We start from the raw sequence: 16,013 nt of genomic DNA on the forward strand, positions 1-16,013 counted from the left end.
AATCATTTAGGCTGGAAAAGACACTTAAGATCATCGAGTCCAACCATTAACCCAGCGCTGCCAAGTCCACCACTAAACCACGTCCCTCAGTACCACGTTTACACGTCTTTTCAACAGCTCCGGTGATGGTGACTCAACCTCACTTGTCCAGAGCTGGTCCTTCACCTCAGATAAATGAAATGAGAAGCTTTCCCACCAACCCTGGCCTCTGTTGAAAAATGCTGACGCAAAACCACATGTTGTAGGTGACCTTTGCCTTTCAGCAAGGGGCACCAGCGCCGTTCAGAGCTACAGTGGCCCAAGGTGAGATCAGTTCAGCTCAAAGCAAGAAGCCGGAACTGTGTCCCCTTTGGTTAGGGTCACCTTCCCCATTTTCCCTGAAGGTTTTATCCTTTACTCGCAGAGGATTTTTAATGGATTGGCTCAACGGTTTTAAATAACCCATTGAGCAGCTATATTCTTTGGGTTTCTGGACGCTGTGTGGTTGCTTGTGGTAGCAGCACTTAAACAAATGGACCCGAAAGCCAGCTCTGCTGTGCTAATGGGTCCTGCCCTGTGTAGAGCAGCTGGTGGAGGAGCTGTACGTCCATCGCATTAGCGCGCTCGGCTGATGCTGAGCACGGTTGGTGGCATCGGAGGCTCCTCTCCCCATCCTCCAAGCCAGAAGCCAAAATGTCGTTATGGATGCTGCAGGCGTCTAAAAAAAAAGGGAGAACTCCTACCTTAGGCAGAGGTGGAGGGATTCGTTACCCCTGAGCCTCGGTGCCCTGCGACACTAATGAGTTTCAGAGGGCATTTGCTGGCGTACTCGGTTATGGAAAAGTAATGAACATTCCCAATAAAGTGGGTCACCACATACATGCACAGTCATGTGCAATGGATAAAGTACAGCAGCGCTAATTTCCATTTACATTATTACAAGCAGCATTATGCCTGGCAAATGGCATTTTGGCAGGGAAAAACATCACACTGGTATTATCTGAAGCTATTTTGTGTGGGTCAAAAAAAGATTAGGCGCAGAAATACGGTTAAAATACAAGGTTGAAGCTCTTTAAGAGCAGTGGAGGAACTGGGGTGATGCTGTGAGCTCAGGGATCGGTGAGGTTGGTCCTTTTAGGAGGGTTTGGCAGGATGGCCTCCTTCCACGACAGGCTTACAGAAGGAAGGTGAGACAAATCACACCAGAAGCACGATGTCAAAGGAATGCTTCTTAAATGGAGGATATTCTATTTCACAAATAGTGCCGGAGAACTGCTTAAAATTGGCCTGTCCTATTAAGTAAAAATAACTTATTTCCCTTGAGCCATCTTCAGCCCCTCTTTCTCCTTTGATGTTCACACTGTCCTTCCAGCCTTTCTCATATTACTCTTATCTCCTGCCTCTCCTGACGTGTCATTTACTCCCCCTTCTCTCTCTCTTCTTTTCCTCCCTTCACAGTTCAGTCTCTCCTCTCCCTTTGTACACAATCTCTTTTGTGCCTCAGTTTTTTTTCCGCTCTCCGTGCCCTCTATGGCCTCTTCCTCCTGCTGTGTTCACGCAGCTCTTCCCCTCCTCTTCCAGTGGGATTTTCCGTTATCCTTGGAATAGCTGTTTTGCTTTTAACGCACGGGTGTCTGCCTTTTTCTTCCAGCAGTTGTTTTCTTGGGTCCTGACCTGTGTGAGGAAATCTCCCCCCCTTTTTTTTCTCTGATTTCATGGAATTCTTCCATATCTGCTCAGCTGGGCCCAAGCCGGGTGGAATCGGTAGCTTGACCTTGGAGATCTGGAGCGCAGTTTCCATGGCTGTGGTTTAGCAAAGCATTTTGGCGTGGGGAGGAGAGCTGCAGGAAGGACTTGGGGTATCTACGTGTCAGGATGGAGCACTGTTGCCGAGTCCTGCATCCGAGAAGGGGGCAAGAGAAGGAGTGAACCCAAGGGAAGGGCAGCAGAAGGGTGGTAGGAACGTGAAGGTTACATGAGGCTGGATGAAGGGAGAAGTGGGAAGCGGTTGTAGCAGGAAGGAGAGAGTGTTGACTGGTGTTGGAAGTGTAGGGAGAAGAAACTCCCAAAGACCTACTAGATTGAGCACCTAAACAGAGTATGAGTAATGTCTTTCATAATTTGCTCTAGCAGTTAAGAAGATGAAGTTTGTGTCATTTCTGAGTAAATGAGAGTTTTGGGGCTCCTTGACCCTACCTTGGGAGAGAATGGGGTCGTGTTGAACGTTGGCCATGGTCTGTTGGAGCCAGTGCTCTGCCTTCACCGCATCTAGTGTTTCTCAAGCCGTATAACACATAATTAATGTTTTAAAAAATTGGCTACTAAAAATCTCACAATAAATGTACTTGTTTGGTGTGTAGCCAGCTAGATCAAATCAGCTCAGGAGAGGAGGTGATCGCTGGAAGTAAAATATGCATCATGGAAGTGTGAATTATTTTGAAGATCCTTTTCAAGCAAGAAAGGAAATTATACAAGTTTGTAACTTCTGGCATTTGATATTTAATATAAACAACACAGTGCCTTGGTTTCTCAGCATGGAGTCACTCGACTTGTCGAAACTGCGTCCTCAGCCGTTAGAAAAATGACATAAACAGGTACTTTGAACAGTTCTCTTGATCTAGGTGTTACTTTTCCCATCCTTCGTAGTAATCCACTTCTCTTGAGTTAGGGTTGCCTATAGGCGTCGTATTACTTAATGTTTGCAGTCCAATGATTTAAACTTAATCAAACTCTAGAGCAAGGAATTTTTCAGCTCCCAACTTTGTAAACATCATTTAACAAAGCTGATAGCTGAAATGAAGGTTTAAAAGTTTTGGAAGTCCAATTCGGTGTTTATAGCGTTTAGTGCTATGTGGTGACAAACTTCAAATTGAAACTATGATTAGAAAAATTACGCCTTAAATCGTATCAGACAAAAATAAATGTTTGCTTGTGACAACATCCAGGCAGGCCCCTGCCTTCGGAAGAGCATGCTGTTCCCTGGTGGTTTCGTTTATTGTAACACAGTTTCGAGATAAAATTAAATGTTTAATTCAAGGATTTTGTTTATGATGAGAGCTGGTCATAACTTTTTCAAGCAGTTCTTTAAAGAAAAGTAGTTTGATTTATGGAAAGTGAAGCTTTTATTGAGAGCATGCCTTTTTCTGAAAGGTTCATTTCCAGCCTATGCAAGTTCTTCCTTTTTTTTTTTTTTTTTTTATTTATTTCCTTGGATGCGCTTCTTGGCTTCTCCAGTCGAGCAAGAGGAGAGACTGATAAACACCCCAGAATTACAACTAGCATATGGAGTGGTCATGTCAGATGCAGAGCAAGGTCTGGACGTGGTCTCCCATACCTTAGAAGAGAATCCTAAGCAGCAGAGATGCCGATCCATCCCTCTTGCTGCATCCTTGAGCAATTAATAAAGTGAAATAATTGGAAAGAAACCTTCCCCAGAGCATTAGTGGCCAGGTATTAAATGCTTTCACCTAATACAAGGGAGAAAGGACTGGGTTTGGACCTGTTTGGGGATGAGCCCTGTCAACACCAACCCGTGGGTTGTCCTGAAGTCTCTTCCATTCACTTTTCACACTAACCCTGGTCTCATTCCCAAGGGTGGAACAGGGAAATTCTTTGAAACCTTGAAAAGTTTTACAGGGTGAGAAATCTGTTTCCCACCCAGCTCTGGTTGTGTGAGCGAGGAGCCTGATTTCTAACACCAGGCTCCACTTGCGGCACTGGCTTTTGGCAATCTCTCTTTGATTTAAAGATAGAGAAAATGTCACGGAGAATAAATATCATCAAAATGAAATTTTGGAGCAGTTGCATTTCTGAGAACATCGTAATGCCTTTCCTTTGGTTGCTTTTCCAAGCCCTTCATTGCTTACTGGTTTTGCTTCAGATCCGCCTATGAAGCATTGCATTTATCCTGCTGTTGAAGGCTTTGTTAATATACCAGTAAATCCAGCGCAAGGATCAAGAATGTCCATGAAGGGGCTTAAGTTAATGGAGTTGTAACTATGTATGGTCCAATATCTTAAATTAATTGAGTTGTAACTGTATGTATGGCCCAATACCCAAAAGCAGCCATTCCCTTCATGGGTGCTAGGTGTGTCCCCTTTTCCATGACGTGGCTCTTTAGATTCCTGGAAGAAGTTAATTGGCCTCTCGTAAAAAGGAGACTTTATTTTTGTGTCTACACGTCTATTGTGTAGGAAACGAGCTCTGCGTAGAGCGATTTGGTTTCTGTTGCTGGGAACCTGATATCAAGGGACGGCCACTTAAGAACTTTATACTGTGGAATCCACATGCTATAATCCCCAAATAAACAGGATTGTTGAAAAGAAATCACTACCTTTATTATTGCTTTACCCAGTGCTGTTCTCTAAGGGAATACTTTATATTTTGACTGGCTGGTAGGAAAAATTCTGTTAGGAATTTGGAGGTATCCATTAAAGATTAAACACATGTATTAGGGCTTGGTGCTTGAAATAACAGCCTGGCTTTATCATCACTGCATGCATCACACCTCATTTTGACTGCGAAAGGAATCATTGCGTTATACCCCGTTGGTTATTTCATATATTTCTATTTAAAATGAAAAGCCGGTGCTGAGCCAGCAGCGTGTGAGGACCCCAGAGCCTGATGTTTTCATTCCTGGGTACCATCCTGCGCGGTGCAGAGCTCAGAGCCTGGATACGCCGCCCCGCAGCCTGCTGCGAGCCGAGGGCTGGCCAGAAAGCCTTAATCACAGCCGGTAGCCACGGGCCACCTTTCATCTGAGCTCAGCTGGCCTCCAGAGAGGCCACAGCAATCCCGTGTGCGCAGTGTCCTCAGCTATGTTGTCCTTTCCAAGTTCAGAAATGGGCTTTATTTCACAATATTTGTATTCTTTGCTGCCACGCTCCAGGGCAGCGGTGGGTTTGGTACAAAACTCATCCCACCTGCCTTGCCGGGATATTTTTGGATCCTACCGGTGACATTTGAAAAGAAAACCCGGTGAGTGGGAGCTGGAGAGAAGCTTTTTTGACCTGGCAGAGGCTCGCACCAAATGGCCGGGCGATGCTGCAAGGAGGCTGGTGCCAGCAGGGGAGCGGGAGGAACCGGAGCAGCCTTCCCAAGCCTTTACAAGGAAAATGAGGTTTTTGTGGGCCTTTTTTTCATATTGCAAAGAGAACAGGAAAAGTTGGCAGCTTGTCCTGAGAAGATATCACTGGTTTTCTGCTTATTTTAATAAGTGGGCAGAATTTAGTGGGTTCTAGCAGAGTTTGAAGAGCCGGGAAAATCAGGTGATCTGGGAAAAGAGGAAGGTTGCCTTTTTTGTCTTTTTTAATTGAATTGATTTTCTGAATGAAGAGCGGGATGGCAGTGGATGAGTAATGTACAGTGAGCCTGACGTTCCCCCTGTTCAGGGGAGTCTGGCGTCTGCAGATGCTGCCTCGCTGTAAGGTGCTCTGCCGGTGCGCTCTCCCGGCTTCTACAGAGCCTGACATCTGAAAACAACAAATAAAAAATAAGTTCAAGAAAACAATCACAAGTTATTACTGACACCGAGTCCTTAAAGGGAGCTCGGAGCACAATCCTATCGCTCCCCGCTCAGTGTGGTGCTTCAGATCCGTCAGTTACTGTCAGCGTCCGTCTCCGTGAGCAGCTACAGCTTAATTTCATTTATTCCTCAAGTGGCAGGTCCAGTCATTTTTCAGGATCAGTGCCTGTTTTTACCAACTGATTCGTCTGGATTCTTGTCATGGGTGGTTAACACTCGGGATTCGGAAAGGCTTCGCCTGCCAGAGTACATCAAACTCACCAAACAAAAAACGCTGCTTTTAACAACTTGCCCGACTCGCGTCTGATGAAGATGCATTATTTTTATTTACTTATTTTTTTTTTCCATTCTTCTTCTCTTTGCCAGGTCGTCGCTTATCACTACTGCCAGGCTGACAATGCCTACACCTGCCTGGTGCCGGAGTTCGTGCACAACGTGGCCGCCCTGCTCTGCCGCTCGCCCCAGTTCGTCGCCTACAGGGAGCAGCTCCTGCGGGAGCCCCACCTGCAGAGCATGCTCAGCCTGCGCTCCTGCGTGCAGGACCCCATGGCCTCCTTCCGCAGGGGTGTCCTGGAGCCCCTGGAGAATCTACACAAAGGTACTGTACTCCCTACTCTTTCCCTGAGCTGCCCCATACCTTTTTTTTTATTATGATTTTTAAGATGCAGCTTGCTAGTTTAAGATGCTGGTTGCATCTGGGCATTTAAACAAAAACGTAGATGAATCCTTCTGCGTCGCATCTCAAGAGCTGCAGGGAATCATAGAGTCATAGAATCGTCTGGCTTGGAAGGGACCTTTCAGATCGTCGAGTCCAACCATCAGCCCAACACTGCCCAAACCACCACTGACCCACGGCCCTCAGCACCACGTCTGCCCGGCTTTTAAATACCTTCAGGGATGGTGACTCCACCACTGCCCTGGGCAGCCCATTCCAAGGCTTAATAACCCTTTCAGTGAAGAAATTTTTCCTAATATCCAATCTGAACCTCCCCTGGTGCAACTTGAGGCCATTTCCTCTTGTCCCATCACCTGTGACTTGGGAGAAGAGACCGACCCCCCCTGGCTACACCCTCCTTTCAGGGAGTTGTAGAGAGGGATAAGGTCTCCCCTCAGCCTCCTTTTCTCCAGGCTGAACACCCCCAGCTCCCTCAGCCGCTCCTCACAAGACTTGTGCTCCAGACCCCTCACCAGCTCCGTTGCCCTTCTCTGGGCCCACTCCAGCACCTCAAGGTCTTTCCTGGTGTGAGGAGCCCAAAACTGGACACAGCACTTGAGGTGGAGCCTCACCAGTGCCCAGTACAGGGGGATGTACAGTACAGTGCCCCAGTCTTGCTGGCCACACTGTTGCTGACACAGGCCAGGATGCTGGTGGCCTTCGTGTCCACCTGGGCACGCTGCTGGCCTGTGTTCAGCCAGCTGTCGCCCAAGAGATGGGAAGAGATGGGATCTGGAGAAGCTGAGAATACGCCACGGTGCGTGTTTGGAAGCGAGGGCTTCACCACCCCTCTCCTGACCTGCGTGTCAGGGCTGTAGATGAAACGCTAACGACAGCACGAGTTTGGCCTTCTCTTTTCTTGCTTCCCCATCCCAGACCTGGCCTCACAGCTCTGAAGGTGACAACAAGCAACAGTTTCCATGCACAGCTCTGCTTATGGCAGTGTGTCCTGATTTATTTGTGTAGGGAGTGAATGTTTTTCCCTTTCCCTGCTGTTACTTAGTGGGCTTTTGAGAATTTGAAGCTTTGACCAAAAGAGCTGATACCAAAAAAAGTCTCTAGATACCCTGTGTAAAGCTTCTAGGGGAACCGGTAACAACCTCATCCGGACTGTGGATTTCAGAGCTTTTTCTAATGCAGCATTGGTTTTGTCTCCCTTTCTTTCTTTCCTCTGCAAGATGTAACTAATTCGTTATGACAGTCGCTAAATTTAAGATCTTTGCTCGTTGCCATGAAAACTGGCAGAGCGTTGCAGAGTTCAGGACCGGTGTCCTGCAAAACGAGGTTCGTTAGAACGGTGAGCTGCAAAAATCGTGCTGCTCATTTTCCGTTACCGCCCTACAGATGCCAGTGTAGGAACCAACGGGAAATAGATGCAGCTTCTCCCGGATTCAAAGCCCCATTGATCAAATCAGGTTCCTCAGAAGAGTGTCCAAACTCGGAGCTGCAGCATCTGGGGCCAAGCCGCACGGTTCCACCAGGCACCAAGCACAGGCGGCGCCAGCAGGGCTCGACAGCAGGCGATTTTCCTGGCATGGAGAAATGTCACTGCAGGAGTAGCGTGGCTACTCTTCCTACCAACACTCCTGGCAAAAAAAAAAAAATAAAAAAAAAAAATATATATATATTTAGGAACCTCTGCTCTAAAGGAAAATAATTCGTGGTTATTACAGTAACTCCTTGGGAGGTATTCCAGCCATTGAGTTCAAAGCATTTCGGAGGATACTAATTTTTCTCGCCAAGCAGGCTGACCCCCATCTGGTCCTAAGCTCTGAGGGGCGGAAAAATTTTATATAAAAGCTTTTTTTTTGTTTCCTCTTGGGCTCTGCACTCAACATAGCTCCAGTGGAGCCAGTGATCGGGACTCCTGTCCTTCAGCCTTGCTGATGGAGAGTGCTGGCAAGCGAATTTGCACCAAGAGTTTTGTAACAAAATGAACAGTGTCTGGAAATTGGTTTTGAAATATATAACATTTAAGACTCTGTAAATATATCAGCAGGTCTTTTACAAGGTGACGCTGAAGTTTTAATGCTACTGGGACAAAATTATTGCACAACCATTAATGGTGAATGTCACTGAGAAAGTTAGATTCATGTTTCTCAAATATATATATTTTTTTTAATCTCAAGGAATCTAAATAATATATGGGAGAACAAAGTTCTGATTCTTCCCCTACTCCCCGCTTTCTCCTCTCTCCCTCAGGCTTTATGAGAAACATGAGATGTGGGTATAAAACTCAGGCACTATATTCACTCCAAGCTTTCAGAGGGTCATAAAGTGTATTTTCTAGTGTACCAAATAAGCTTACTGAGGAGTTAACTGAAAAGGGAGCTAGGGTAATTTTAGTGCAAAATACGTGTTCTTCATATGGATATTAATAGTATGTTAGGAAATAAATGGAACTTGGTAAGACAAGGCAAGGGCAAGGTGGGATTCGGTGCTCGGCAGTACCGAACACATGGTGTTTACGCATTTCTGTTCTCCCTGAACACCGCAGAGACTGCTCGTGTCATCCATGAACATTTTGTGCTGGGTTTTTATAGAAAATTTCCTGATGCAATTTAAAATCAAAGGGAAAATCTAACCTGCTGTTGGGAATACTAAGCTTTTTGATAGCAGGATTTATTCATAGTACTTTACAGAGAAGAACAAACTTCATACAGACATATTAGTAGTATATGCCAACAATAGACTCTTTTTTCCATCCGTTTTTGAGTTTATTCAGCAAGATTACCTTTGAGAAGATACCACTTGAGCTTAAGGTGCGAGTCTAAAAGAATCTACATCATCAGATATAAAACTCTACTCAGCTCTCAGCGTCTGACATAGAAACACTGACTTCATTGTCTCCATCAGCTTGGTCACTGTGTTCACCAGCAGCAAAAATACCCTGTTTAAAAAGTCCCTAATTTACTTTTTGTAGGATCTTTTTTATTCCTTCCTGACTCATTTATAAAAGAGGTTTGGCTACGGACTGGTGATCAAACTGCTTTACGGTACTGGGAGCTCAGAGCGGGTTTGAGCCGTCCCTGCTGAGCAGAGGTTGTACCCCCCAGAATGTCGAATGACCAGCCTGATTCACTCTCCTCAAATCATTTCTGCCTGGGAATCAGGTTCCCTTCTGTCTCAGAGCACTTGCCCAGACCTCAGCTGAGCAGAAGCCGGTGCCCAAAGCGCAGCTCAGAAGGGTCTAGAGGTGTTGGGGAGGCAAATTTCTTGGTGAACCTTCATGTGGCAGTTGCAAAAATTAAGACAGGCTGACGTCAGGGTGAGAGTTTAACGCCAAAACTATAAAGAACCACTAATAATGCGTGTATTAAAACTTATTAGAAAGATACTGGTTCGCATCAGATAACACTGGACTTTGTGGAAAAGGTAATTTTTAAAAAGAAGACCAGCTGTTTTGTCCGTGGGATATCACAGTTGGGTGTGTCGTAACTAAAATATGTGTTTTATAAAAATTGCTTTTTCTTTTTTTCTTTCTCTCAGAGAGGAAGATCCCCGATGAAGATTTCATTATATTAATTGATGGTTTAAACGAGGCTGAATTTCACAAGCCCGATTATGGAGACACTATAGTATCATTCCTAAGCAAAATGATTGGAAAATTCCCTTCCTGGCTGAAGCTGGTCGTGACAGTCAGGACAAGTCTACAGGTATGCTGGGGCCAAGAACTGTGTCATTGTCACGGTGGGCTTTGGTAGGATCTTAGTGGGGATCTGCATTTGCTTAGGACCCTTTATTTCAGGTTATACTTTTGGCTTCTTTATTCTTGGATTTACATTTGTGTCCCCCAGCTCACTCTGCAGCGCTGCGGGAATCTAATCCAGCATCACTTGCTCACGTCAATAAATGTTCATCAGCAAATAGTTTAGTTCATTTGAGGGGGACAGCTGACGTGGCAACGGGCTCCTTACTCGGCGAGAGCGTTGGAGGGGAGGGCTGATGTCTGCCAACCTGTGCTGCTCCAGAAGATCCTCTCCTCCGTCTGGAGGGGCGAAGGAATGCACATCTTCATACCCCTTCTGCGTGACCTGAAGTGCGAGGGTGTGATTGTTTCAGTCTGGAGGAGTCAACGTCGGGCCAGGACATTATTCAACTCAATGAAGGATATCTTGAGCAGGGGCTGAAGCTCTAAGCTGAACGTGGTTTGGGTCATTCTTAAGTATTTTTATTGCCGTTTGCAGGTTTTTACCTTCAGCCTGTCCTTAGCTACTCGTCACCACTCTCTTGGCGTAAGGATTAAGCTGACCTTAGTGTGTTGGCTCATTTGAACAGGGCAAGCTGGGAAGCAAACACAGTGACCCAGTTAGGGCAGATCTGCTCTTTCGGCTGTTTGACAGTAGAGCCGGTTGATTTGCGGCATCACTTGTGGGGACGTTCACACTGAGCCAGGAGCCCAGAGGAGCCCCACATCAGAGGGACGAGAGGCGTTTGGGAGCCAGCTCAGAGCCGCGCTTCAGCTGGACCAGCTGCTCCGGCCACAAAGGCTTGTCTGCAGCTCTGCGTTTCTCATTTTGTCATTATTAGCCATTTTTTCATTATCACAGTGCTGCGCTGTTCGTTTTTACCGAGCTCCATTAAGCAGTTTTATTGAGATTTGCTAATCCTGGGATCCACAGGGTGAGTTACCTTGGTCCTCCTGGCAGGGAGCTGAGCGCTGGTTCCAGCTCCATCACAGCAGCCCAGCTGATGGCCAGTAGCTGGGAATGGCAGCTGCTCACCAAGACACCGGGAGAGCACGGGCTATCTGCTGTTCTTTTTATTTTTTGCTCAGTAACGGAGTAGATTAAACATCGTTTGGAAGAAATCTTTTTGTAACTGTAGGGAAATTGCATCCCTCTGACTTGAATTCCTCATTTCATTAGGGCTTTCGCAGCCCTGCGGTCTTCACTGCAAGCTTTGCTTTTGCACTGTGCTCACCCTCTTTAATTTGTTGGAGAATCGGTGGCTTCTCCTGCCTTGTCCAGCTCCGTTGCGTCATTTCTCCCTGCTTTGCAGTGCCTGAGAGCCCACCACAGAAGAATTCCTTTGAAAAGGCCTTTGATGATCTCCAGTTGATGTTGCATAAGCGGCATCAGTGAGCTCAGCAGATAGAGAATCCCTGGCCACACTATCCCGCAGCAGATAAATGCATTTATTTTGCACTGGGAAATACTCTCTGTTATCTGTCCTGATGTTTCCATGCATTTCTATGCACTTAGCTCAGCTTCAGCAAAATTTCTGCTGGCCTCAGCCCCATCATCTGGTTGCCCGTTCCCTGGCAGGACAGCGGAAGGGATGGCCTGTTGATACGTGGTTGGGATGGGGTGGGAATAAGGAGGGCACTGGGCTGTGTGAATTTTCCAGCCCTTTCTGTGGGTGCGGTATTAGGAACCGTGTCCTTCGTTTTTATTTCAGTCATGTTTCACACACAATCTACTTGATTATAGATGAGATTGTGAGGTCCTGAGGGCACAAACTGCCGTCTCGTGCGCTTGCCCTGATGGAAGAGGCCTTAAAGGAGACTCAGAGGTGCTATTGTAATGTGAATTAAGTTTACTTAATGAATAATAAACACTGCCAGCATGAGTATCTTTTTTTTTTTTTTCCCTTTCTTTGTAGGAAATAATTAAGCTGTTGCCCTTCCACAGAATATTTTTGGACAGACTGGAAGAGAATGAAGCCATAGACCAGGACCTGCAGGCGTATATCCTTCATCGGATCCACAGCAGCTCGGAGATCCAGAACAACATCTCGCTTAACGGCAAGATGGACAACACTACGTTTGGCAAACTCAGTTCTCACCTCAAAACCTTGAGCCAAGGGTCCTATCTGTACCTAAAACTCACTTTTGATCTCATAGAGAAAGGATACCTAGTTCTAAAAAGCTCCAGCTACAAAGTCGTCCCAGTGTCTCTGTCAGAAGTTTACCTGTTGCAGTGCAATATGAAGTTCCCAACGCAGTCTTCCTTTGATCGCGTTATGCCTCTCTTGAATGTGGCCGTGGCATCTCTGCATCCATTAACAGACGAACATATTTTTCAGGCCATTAACGCAGGTAACATTGAGGGCACTTTGGAGTGGGATGACTTTCAGCAGAGGATGGAGAACCTTTCTATGTTTCTTATCAAACGTAGAGATATGACGCGAATGTTTGTTCATCCCTCTTTCCGAGAATGGCTCATTTGGAGAGAAGAAGGTGAAAAGACCAAGTTTCTTTGTGATCCTAGGTAAGCAAACGCTCTGAGAAATCAGAGCTTACAAATGTGTTCATCTCATACTGTTACCTGAATCATTTCATTACGAGGTCGCACATGTGGTTACCTTTATGTTATTCATGGAAAGAAATAAGCACCCCCTGGGCACACAACGACCTGGCAAACCCAGAATGACCAGCTCTGGTACAGGCATCATCAGGGGTGTCTGTGTTTTGGCCGATCGCTCCCGCCAGCTCAGTCTGGAGAAGGGGAATCTTCCTCCCTTTCTCCAAAGGCATCCAAACCACGTGAAGCAGAGGATAAGGAGGTGAAAGATGAGTAGTGTGGATGCGTCTCTTGCAGTTGGCTTCCTTTTGAAGTTCTGTTCCTCATAGTCCTACTAAATGTCTTTTTGAAAGCAAAATAAGGAACAGAATCAGGCTGTGGTGGTTTTGGGCTGTAAATGCATCCGTAATCTCCGATCTGATAGCAGCCGAGTTCCTGGCTTAGCTCACAGGGAACAGAATTTAATCACGGTTAGATTTATATTCTCTAAAGCCAGAGATCACTATTAACAATGTTATCTTTGTTTCTACTGAAGAGTGGAAACAGACGCTCGGACTGTAATTCTAGTACTTTATCCCCATAAGCTTTGCTCCATTTTGTCTACCCGTTTCTTAAAATATGATTATAAAAATCAGGGAAACGCTCGGACTCACGGCCGTGTCGGTGCGTCTCCCAGACCCTGTGGTCGGTCTGAAGAAAATACGATGGTATCTGCTGGAACTGAAAAGCCACCTGGCTGATTAAAGCAGCTGGAGCTGTTAGTGGTGTCGGAGTAATTTACCACTTTAAATTTTGTGGTAAACAGGCTGCAGGAGAAAAATACTATCTAGCTCCTCCCAACAGGCATCTTCTCTGTTTTGGTAGGTTCTGCACAATAGTCCCATCGAGCGAAGCCTTTGTAAAGTGTCTCACAGCAGCAGGTGTCTTTATATCAATCAATGTTAGTCATTTAATACCCTTCCTCGGAGTCATTAAGTGCTTGTCACTGCGTAATGCTTTTCCACCCTGTCTGCAGTGCCTGTGCGGCGCTTACCCCCATGGAGCTTAGTGCTTTCTCCCTCCCAGTCGCTCCCGCCCGACGCTACTGGTTTCGTCTGGCCACTGTGGTTTTGGCTGGTCTGGCCATAAGAGAGCTGGTCGTCAGCCGGGCAGGGGACGGCAGTCACCGTGCCTGGCAACCGTCACCGGTCACACAGCGCTGGCCGTAACGAACCACAACGAGAGCAACTCGAAAAAATCCTGCTTTTATTTTCCAGGACAATAAACTTCAGGTGCAGGGTGGTTCCCGTGTGGGTGAGACCTCCCGTGTGTGGTGGGTGCTGTGGGTGGTAGCAGTGTGTATGGCTGACTTTGCTTCTCGGGGTCCAGAAATACTCCTCGGCGTTCTCAGAACACCAAATTCAGAATGAAACTCAGGACACGCTCTGTTTTAGGTGGTTTCACGCTGAAACCCAGCGTGTGATTTTAGCACGAAGGCACAAACCAGCCCGTGTTGACTCGAGGAGTCACCAGCGACGTGAGGGACCTCTGCTCAGCGTTCAGCTCTGGTGCCGCCTTTCAGGAACATCACGAACGTGTCGCGCTGCCCTCAAGACCATTCAGGAGGCTTTCAGGTGTCACTTTTCATCCCGTATGTGCCATCGCACGTGATAAATTAATGGTGACTGTAAAATCTACGGGGAACGCTCGTGCTCTTTGCATGGAGGGAGTCCCTGCAGAGCTGACCCGACTCGGCTCCTTGCCATTGGCAAAAAAGAAGTTACAACACATAAAACGGGCTCCCACCTCCTCGAGTGTGAGTCCATACGTACTGGAGGGCTAATAAATATCTCTACCGTATAATGTGCACTAATTGCATTATACTCTGATGGTAGATAATGAAACAGGATACATTTCAGTGATTAATAGGGAGGACCCCCTGAGATTCAGCTATTGCGCTCCTCAAAATCCTCCTGTCCGGCTCTCGGGGAAGAGCTAATATTGAGATGTTGAGCTCAGAGCATGGTAAACCCTTAGCGACGATTAAGATAAGTAATGATTTTTCATTTTATTTCTTCTAAAAGAAGCACAGCTTGCCACTGCCGGAGCTCATAGGAGTAGCCTGTGAAAATTTGCCCGTGTCTGGTTTGTTGACAGCAAATTTGAATTCTCTCTGCTCGCGTGGGATTTGGGAAGAGATGGCAACTGGATGGACCGTTCCCAAGGTTCATTGTCCGATGTCACAGAAATGTGCCGTTAATGTGAAGCTTGTTGGCCTTGCCATGTCGATACGTAAAGAATCAGGTTGCTGAGGCTGATTTATTCCCCAGGAGAAGAGCTTTGAAGTGAAATGTGGTTTTGTGAAGCTGCTTTTAATTGACTTACCCTGACAGAGTGTCCAGGTGTGAGGACATTGTGAAGGAAATTGGGATAATGGGCCTCGTGTTGGTGGCACTGCAGCTGGGGTAATCTTCGTTTCCTTGATGAGAATGAATTCCCATGTTCTCAGAAGCAGGGAAGAGAGGGGAGAGGAAGAACACAGTGTCTAGAAATTATCCCATTTTTTTCTACGCTTTTAAGATAAACAGCAGATCTCCCATCCTTCAGGTTTTTGTGTTAGCCTGTTGGGATGCTAACCCTCTTCTTTGAACGCTCGCCGTGCGTTTGGTGTCCAGAGCAAAGGCTAATTGGCCTTGGAATGCCATCGCTGCAGGCTCTGCCGCCGGGGAACCCCCCCAGCATCCGATGTTATTTAATAACAAGGCACCAAAGGAGCCTTTGTCAGAGCGTTTAACCAGCATTGCAGTAATGACTTCTCCAGCCTGGCCATGTACCACTATTAACTAAGTGTCTTAGTTGACAAATAACATAAAATATTTTAGGGAAAGATCCAATCCTTTGTGACTGGTGCACGGAGAAAGTGGTTATTACTGTCCGTTCACTCTTACGCTTGTATTTCTTAACCTAAATTCTGCAATAATGCTGTGCTGTTTTCTGCCTAGACTTAATCAGAAACTTCCATGTGATTATTTTCCATGCTTTTACAGCGCTAATAGAATGTTTTATCCCTGTGCTGCTGATGAAGGGACTGTGAGAGAGACAGAAGTGAAGTGATTTGCCCTGGCAAGACAGTAAAAGAGCTGTAGGCAGATCAGACCCCAGAAGTTAAATTACTCTGTCCGGATTTAAGTATCAACATCAGAGTTACTCGTCTAGACTTGCTTTATAGTCAGAGGAGAGAAATAAGAGTGATTCGTTTCTTCATGAGCTAAAAGGCTAAAATAGGTCAGATGAAGAGTGCCCAGGAAGCATCTCCTCCTTTTGATGTCTGACGGGAGCTCAGGGTGACGGGCTCACCAGGAGATGTCTCCAGTATTGACAAATCCAACTGGATGAGATGAATCTGTCCAGGCTGCTCTACTGACCAATACGCAGGGGTTTGAGGTAGATTCACAGATTTTCTTTTCTTGTACAGGAAAGCTGAGAAAGGAGAAAGATACTCTCTATGCTGTTGCACCCATATGACTGTCTTAATTTGAGCTTTTGCTTGTCAGGGTGGCAGTGGACCACC

At 46.3% G+C, this 16,013-nt stretch overlaps 1 protein-coding gene across 3 annotated transcripts in view; it reads left to right on the forward strand.

Annotated features, from left to right (window-relative positions):
• Positions 1–16,013, forward strand: part of TANC2 (tetratricopeptide repeat, ankyrin repeat and coiled-coil containing 2) — a 213,886-nt gene that overhangs the window by 156,259 nt on the left and 41,614 nt on the right. For all 3 annotated transcript variants that reach the window (XM_074162697.1, XM_074162698.1, XM_074162699.1), the window contains 3 exons: positions 5,870–6,101; positions 9,708–9,874; positions 11,823–12,430. In XM_074162697.1, coding sequence (XP_074018798.1) covers positions 5,870–6,101; positions 9,708–9,874; positions 11,823–12,430 — 1,007 coding nt within the window. The remainder of the gene's footprint in view (positions 1–5,869; positions 6,102–9,707; positions 9,875–11,822; positions 12,431–16,013) is intronic.

Source organism: Numenius arquata, chromosome 23, assembly GCF_964106895.1.
Source record: "Numenius arquata chromosome 23, bNumArq3.hap1.1, whole genome shotgun sequence".
In the NCBI taxonomy this organism is placed as follows: Eukaryota; Metazoa; Chordata; class Aves; order Charadriiformes; family Scolopacidae; genus Numenius; species Numenius arquata.